The 7,832-nt window shown below is 45.0% G+C and overlaps 1 protein-coding gene across 1 annotated transcript; it reads left to right on the top strand.

Annotated features, from left to right (window-relative positions):
- Positions 1-20: 20 nt before the first annotated feature.
- FN3K (fructosamine 3 kinase) lies at positions 21-7,606 on the top strand. Its single transcript, XM_018073356.2, has 7 exons — positions 21-658; positions 1,680-1,831; positions 2,926-3,017; positions 3,248-3,330; positions 4,173-4,295; positions 5,061-5,403; positions 7,087-7,606. The coding sequence occupies exons 1-6, from the start codon at positions 512-514 to the stop codon at positions 5,397-5,399; spliced, it is 936 nt and encodes a 311-aa protein (XP_017928845.1). The 5' UTR covers positions 21-511; the 3' UTR covers positions 5,400-5,403; positions 7,087-7,606.
- Positions 7,607-7,832: the final 226 nt, after the last annotated feature.

The following is a 7,832-nucleotide window of genomic DNA, read 5'->3' as shown; positions in this document are numbered from 1 at the left end:
TCCTCCTCCTCCTCCTCCCTCCCCGCCCGGCGGACCCGCGGTTTAATCACATCCTTTTGAGGCGCAGCCCTGCATTTCGCACCGCATCCCCCCGGCCCAGCGCCCGTGGCCATTCCTGAGGTTGCCTTCAGCCTCCCTCTAGTGGATTGGCCTAAAATGGTCCCTCCACGGGCGATCCCGGAGCTTTAGAGCGGCTCCAAACTACAAATACCAGCAGCTCCAGCACCGCTGAGAGGGCCCAGGACCCACCTCTCCTAGAATAAACCTCTCCGCTTTATTCCTGCAAGCATTTCTAAAGATTTTTGCTTTTCGCGTATAGCCATAAAAGCCCACGGCGAGGAAAGCGTTTTGAAACATTCTGCTTGGATTCGCTATTTTTTTTAGCCGCTCTTTTATTTTTCCCGTGGTGGGTGGGCCCTTCCTGCCTCAGAGTGACGGTGACAGAAGGACCCAGACCTTTAATCCTGTTTCGCAGCAGGTTTAACAGGAGAGCGGCTGCAGCAGCCCGGGAATGACCATGGAGAAAATCCTGAAGGCAGAGCTGAACACCAACATTCTGAAGGCCGTGGGCAGCTCGGGGGGAGGATGTATCAGCCAGGGCCAAACCTATGAGACAGACAGCGGGCGGGTGTTCGTGAAAATCAACCACAAACCTCAGGTCAGTGCCAGCAGATCTTTGACTACTCCTGTGGTTGCATGTAGGGAGGTTTTCGTTGTTAACAATTCGGAGTTTTGCACTTTGAGGCTGACTTTTAATTTTTCCAGCTTTCAGTGATCTTTTAAAAGCTGGATCTGTTTTCTATCCAGTATCAGCACAGCAGGTTTGGTTAGTGTGAAATGAGGTGTAATGCGACATGATAACCCTCACCCTCATGGCAATTCCTGCAAAAAGGAGGCCACGCACAAAGCTGTCATTGTGGTACTTGGAGTTTGGAAAAGCCCAGAGCTGACTTTGCATTCACTGTGCTCTTTTTCATGTTCCAGTTGACAGGATCAATAGTGGGAGGGAGCAAACAGGGGCCAGTGCTAAAACTCATGTATTATCTTTAAAGCTGCAGAGGGTTCAAATGTCCCCGTTGCTTTTTGCATTTCTAGGAGTAAAATTCTTCAGGCCAAACTCTTGACTTTTCTATTACTAAATGGATACTCAGTTGCTTTTTCTAACACTGCAGTGCATCAGAAATTTGCATTATCAATATCAAAACCATCCTAAACTGCTGTGAAGAACAGCAGCTTTGCTTCAGAAACACAAAGCACAGGCTGAGTGTTTGTGCTGTCATCTCCATCAGTGGCCACTGACCTTGGGGAAAGGAAAACCAGTTTGAGGGTTCAGTCTTTTACCTCATTTAGCAGTGGCTACTTGGGGTTTTGGAGGAGTAGGTCTTGGGCATTATCCTCAGAGGTGCTGTTATATCTAAGTAGATTGGTGTCTCCATAAGCAGCTGGAAATCAGGGTGAAATGTGACATATCCTACTACTCTGGAATGAATTTAGGAAAAATAAGAAGTTGGGATTAAGGCACTCAAGTCTCCCTGTGTGGACTGAAGCCTTGCTGCAGCTCTGTCCTTTTATGAAGAAGAATTAACTCCTTTTCAGTCTGTAAAGGGGTTGTTGTTTTCCAAAGTAACTCATTGCAGACATCCATCGTTTAGCCCAGGGATATTCTTATTCCTTGACAGGCTAGAACAATGTTTGAAGGGGAAATGGCAAGTTTGGAAGCAATCCAGAAAACCAAGACTGTGAGAGTTCCTCAGCCCATTAAAGTGATTGACCTGCCTGGAGGAGGAGCAATGTTTGCCATGGAGTACCTGAAGATGAAGCACCTCAGCAAGTATGTCCATACATCTCTTTGTACTGTGTTTTGGGGTATATTTTTGTATATCTTGCAGTCAGTCAGAAAGCTTCATGAGCAGAGTTGCTCTGATCTCTCAGAGGTGGAGCTTCTCTCTGTCGACATCTGTGTTTGTTACAGATGATTTTGGTCCCTTTTTCTCTCATGAGATTTTTCATGGAGTTTCTTTTCCCAGCTCATCAGGTTTCTTTAACCCTCCAGGCTGCTCAGGTCTTTTCTCTCAGTAGAATCTTCCAGTATGATTTGAGTCATGATTAAGTTAAGATGACATGAAGTTCCATTTCATCTGTCAGCCAACCTGAACTTGGGATTCAGGGGTCACATGTTCTTGAAAACAGGGTTTCAGCACTTCACTGATGCATCCTGGGCCATATGGGAACATTGTCATGCCTCTTCTGGCAGTTGTTTGTCCAGCCTGTATATTTTTATTGGGACAATATTGGCAATTCCACAGCCTCCTCAAATAGTCCATTCCAATCCATCCCACTGTTCCTAGGAAGGATTTTCCAATATCTGTCCTCAGTCCTCCTGACTGTGATTTTAAACCCATTATTTTCTCCCTATTCTGGGCATTAGAAGAAATTAGCTGGCATCCCTGCAGCTGCTGTTAAGGGACCTGTGGAATATTTAACTGGTTTTTAGTTGTCTGTCTTCAGCATTAAGCAACCTTGACTCAGTCCCTGCCTTTGGCTTCTTTCCAGATTTACCATTCCCACTGCTGTTCAGCTGATCTGGAAGGATAAAGCCCAATAGTTGATACCATGTTCTGTCCTCAGCTGATAGTGAGACTGATAAGGAAGAGCCCCTGATTCTCCTGCCCTCTCTGCTCCTGTTTATACCACCTTGTGCTCTATTTACCTTTCTTGCAAGAACATTGACTTATGTCCATTTTATTACCTGTTACAGCCTGTGTCTTCAGAGCTGTTGTTAAGTCACTTGCCTGTTATGTGCTTGTGAAGTTGATTAAGGTTCTATGTTTGCTAAAAATATCCTTGTTCATATTTAATTGAGGGGTCTTTTTCCCCTGTGACTTGTCTACTTCCACTTTAATTTTGCTTTTCTTGATCCTACAGATATTCCTCAAAGCTGGGAGAGCAGATAGCAGAGCTTCATCTTTATAACCAGAAACTTGGAGAGAAGCTGAGGAGTGAGGGAAGCACAATTGGTAGAGTATTGATGTCATGTACTAAACCAAAAAGGGAGTAATTCCTTTGGCTGTGGTGCAGTGTTGCATTATAATTTTAATGATAATTAAAGTCAATAATGGAACAGTTTTGTGAGCTGTGTCCCCCCTGTCCTGCTTAAAGTTATTTTGTCCGCCTATTCCCTGAAATTAAGGTCTGTGTTTGCAAACTTTACCATGGAAGAGCCCCTAATATTTATTTTATTTTGTAGGAAAAGGAGCCGGTCGCTCTGAGTCCCAGTATGTGGACAAGTTTGGGTTCCACACAGCCACCTGCTGTGGTTACATACCACAGGTATGGTACATTCCATGGCTGGGAAAGCCGACAGGCACTTGGATGGGTCTGGAAACTCCTTGTTCCACTGGCCTCCAGCTTTGCTTTCCCTGTTCCATCCTGCCCAGGGGAACACGAGGACTGTCCAACACGTGTGCCTTGGTACAGAGCATGTGGCCAGCACGTGGATTGAGTGAGAGTTTGAAATGATGGGGTGGCTCTTCAGCTTGGTGATACTTAATCAAATCATTATCCCTTCCCACACCATGTCTTGGTTTTGTTTTTATTCACCCCCTACTATATGGATCTCAAATGGCAAACCCCAGTGCTTTAGGAGAGCCTCATCATGTAACACGTCACATCAGACATGGAAAGGGCTCTCAGAGATAATTCCACCATTTTCTGGCTCTGTACATGCCAGGATTTCATTCTGTGGTTTAACTGATTGAACTTTCAATATCTCAAACTCTTTGCTAAATACAACTTTTCACCAAAATAGAAACGAGTTACCCGGTAAAAGTGAACAAATATTTCTGCATTTCCAGAAAGGTTTGAAACATGATATGGAACAACAGACATGATCTCACCATAAATCACCAAATACCTTTAGAAAATGGGACTGAATGAAAACAGCCAGAACCTCAACTTCTGTCTCATGTTAAAGAGAGCCCCACCTAAGTGAGGGAGGAAGCAGCATTCCCCAAAGAACAACCAACAAAGCACCTCAGGACACTGTGCGTTGGTCACACCGACACGGTCCAGGCCATTGTGTGATCATCAAACATGGATCTCTAGCTATTATCAACTCTGACTGTACATATATTAAAATTGTGTGTCACAAACCTCTGTGCTGGATTTTCCAGGTGAACGAGTGGCAGAGTGACTGGCCATCCTTCTTCATCCGTCACCGACTCCAGGCTCAGCTGGATATGATTGAAAGGGACTATGGAGACAGAGAAGCCAGGGAACTTTGGTCACAGCTGAAAGTACGAACCATGTCTTAAATCTGTTGTTTAGAACGTCAGAAAATGTGCATCAGTGGGTTTGTAAAGGTGTTTTATAAGAGAATTACCTTGCTTAGGATGAGCAGTGGTGAGTGGACAGTGGGTCCAACAACACTGTCAGCTGAACAGGATTCCTGTTGCTCTTTCATTTTTTTATAGATAGTGAAAATAAACCTGTAATTCAGCACTGACATTTATTTCTGATAATGATAATATGGTAAATCCTATCTAAGAGCTTGATGTTACAAACTGGGTGAGATTCTTCTGCCTGGACAGGTTTTTTTTACATGGTCCAGGTTCACAGCCAGGCTAGGTCAGGCCATGCTCTACCCTCAGGGATCACCAGGGATGTGTTCCTCTGCAAGCTCCACATCACAAATTTATTCTTTAATTCTGCTTCAGTGGTGTAGATGTTTCACTGCTGCCATTTTTGCCACTGAAATGTTTTAATTTAAACGACATTCATTTTATATTTCTCTGACAGCCAACACTATCCACGTGTAGAAATAATACATTAGTATTAGGTGTTGATACTAGACTGTGATAAATGCTTTGCTAAGCTCTGTCAAGAACGAATCCAGAATATTTATTACTGGCAGTCCAGGTTTGTGCTTGTAGCCATCAACTTCCCAGGCACTCCATGGGGGCAGCATTTGGCCAGCTCAGACTCTTACGTCCTACAGTACTTTATTTTATGTAATATTTTCTTCATAACACTTTAATTGTTGCCTGCTTGTCCTTTTACAGCCAAAGATTCCCGAAATGTTCTGTGATGTGGAAATCGTTCCCTCTCTCCTGCACGGGGACCTGTGGGCCGGGAATGTGGCTGAGGACGAGTCCGGGCCCATTATCTTTGACCCCGCCTCCTTCTACGGCCACTCGGAGTTCGAGCTGGCCATTGCCGGCATGTTTGGGGGCTTCAGCAGCTCTTTTTTCTCTGCCTATCACAGCAAAATCCCCAAAGCTCCAGGATTTGACAAACGAAACAAGCTGTATCAGCTCTTTAATTACATCAACCACTGGAACCATTTCGGGACGGGGTACAGGGGCTCTACCCTAAACATGATGAGAAAACTCCTGAAGTAACCAGGTAGGTTTGAGAAATTCTGACATATTCTCTTAGGAATGGGCAGCCCCTGCTCATCCAAAGTACCACAAACTCGGAATTGGTGGTGAAACACCTGACATGGAATAGGCTTAATGCACTTCTGAGCCTCACTAATTAAGAGCAATTGTGTAATTTTTAACTTGGGCACTAGTTTCCCAGCACAGATTCCTCCCCTGCTGAAGGAAAGGGCTGTAATGTTTGTGGAGGCCCCACTGGGTTGTAAAAGCAGCAGGACAGTCAGCCTGACTCTGCTGTCTCACCTCACAGCTGCTGTTTTCCCACAGTTGTTCCACAGCAGCATCTTCCCACTCCTGCTGCTCCATCAGCAGTTTGTTATGGAGAGCTGCAGTTGTGGGACTGTGGTGCTGGAAGTAACAATGAGTTCCTTACTGTTCTGTTTACTTTTCTGTCTGTGTTCCTGTCCCTTTTCCCATGAATATTTCTATAGTCTTCCCTTTTCCTTTCCTTTCCCATGACAAGTGTCCTAATCCAAAGTTCCAGTCAGATTCTGTGAATCTGAAAACATTCTCTTTTTGATTTAAGGAGCAGACGAGGCCCTTTGGCTGCACTTGCAAACATATGTAATTAATAATATTTCTAATATTTAATTTAATGTAATTTACTCTCAGGCTTTTGTTTTTCTCTTGCTGTGAGAACTGAAATTCCAGTGGTATTTCCTAAAAAAGGATGTCTAGTTCCTTGGTAATTAACTGTATGATCAGAAGTGGGTTGTTACCACCTGAGTTTGATGACATTTCATAGGTTTAGTGTGATGTTTCAGTGTGTTGTACTACAATAGTAACATATGTAAATAACTTTGTAAAAAGACAGCAAAATGCGGGAGGGAAGCTCCATATTTTGGTGACAAGAAGCACCTGTGGCTGCTGGGTTGGTCAGTGCTTGATGTATTTTCAGTTTTAGAAGAGGAGGTGCAGTGGGCAAAGCTGGTCTGTTGTGCCCCCGCTGGGTTATGGAAGGAACAGTGTCAAATCCACTGGCTTTGTGAGGGTTTTGTTGTCCCTCACTGCTTTATTTTTACAGAAAACGTGGGCAGTGGGAATTTGGGGAGGAAACTGTTCAGCAAAGACAGTGGTTACGATGTGAGCTCCAGTACATTAGTGAATCTGTGGGGTTTTAATGGGAGAAAGTGGTAAAGAAAGTAAAAGTAAGTGCAGTTCCACAAATATTTATGTAAATTAGAAGATTTGGCTAAGAATGACCTCACTATTTAGGCTTCTGACTGTTGTCATGACAAGTACTAAAATATAATATTCAAAATGCTAGAATATGTTTAGATTTAGACTTTTTTGCACTTCAAATGGTTGTGCTATAAAGATTTTATAAAGTTTAAAGTTCGATGTTGTAATTGGTACAGTTTAAAACAATGCACTTTGCTCTCTGTAAATAGGGTACAAACAGGGAAAAATTGTTACTTCCTTCAAATCAGAGGGATCTGTCACAGCTGGTTATAAAACTTAATAGAACTGGAACAGTGGAAAAGTGGAATAGTAGAGTTAGGACACAGCTGGAATTGTGGCTGATGGCTGGAAGGTTTGGGAAGGAGCAGAGTGCATGTGCACTGGTGTTTATGGATGTGAACAAACCCACCTGTGTTACACTGCTGTGAACTTAAACTTCTTCTCAAATAAAACACTTGCCTTGCAGAAACCAGGTGTTTGGTGTACCTGTGTCTGGTGACTGTGGTTCGTTTCAACGAATTTGAGCCTGAAGATGAGGTATTTGGGTGTGGATGGAGCTGCTGGATACCAGGAAAGGGCAGCTGCCTTCCCGACATCCTGGCCAGGCTGAAGTGCCTCCCTGCATTCCCTGTACAGTCAGTGGAGCTGTAGTTGCAGCTTTCAGGGTTCAAATGTTGTTTCCAGAATTTTGGGAGGTTTAGGTTGTTAACCAGGTTAATGTTGTATGCAGTGTCTTGGTGTGGGTTGGGTGAGGAATGGAGGCCATGGATAAATAACAGCACCATCCAGATGCCTCACCTGCTCCTTGTGCAACCCATGTCCCCATCCCAGATCCTTCCCCCTGCGGTCCCCATCCCTGTTCCCTTCCCCAGGGGTCCCTATCCTTGTCCTCACCCCTGGGTCCCCTTCCCTGAGTGTCCCCATGCCTGGGAGCCCATTCCCACATGCCCATCCTTGCTGCCATCCCCAGGACCCCATAGTTGGGTGTCCCTGTCCCTGGTGAGTGCTCCCAGGCTGAGTGTCCCTAAGGTGGGTGTTCCCAGGGTGGCTGTCCACAGGCTGGATGTCCCTGTCCCCAGTCTGGATGTGCCCATCCTCGTGGGTGTCCCAGGGTTGGTGTCTCCAGGCTGGGTGCCCCTGTACCTGCTGGGTGTGTCCCCAGGGTGGGTGTCTCTGCTCAGTGTTCCTGTCCCCAGGCCAGGTGTCCCTGTC

The sequence above is a fragment of the Manacus vitellinus genome, unplaced genomic scaffold (assembly GCF_001715985.3).
Source record: "Manacus vitellinus isolate BGI_N305 unplaced genomic scaffold, ASM171598v3 scaffold_24_pilon, whole genome shotgun sequence".
NCBI classification, from domain to species: Eukaryota; Metazoa; Chordata; class Aves; order Passeriformes; family Pipridae; genus Manacus; species Manacus vitellinus.
This window is presented reverse-complemented; position numbering and strand designations above follow the sequence as displayed.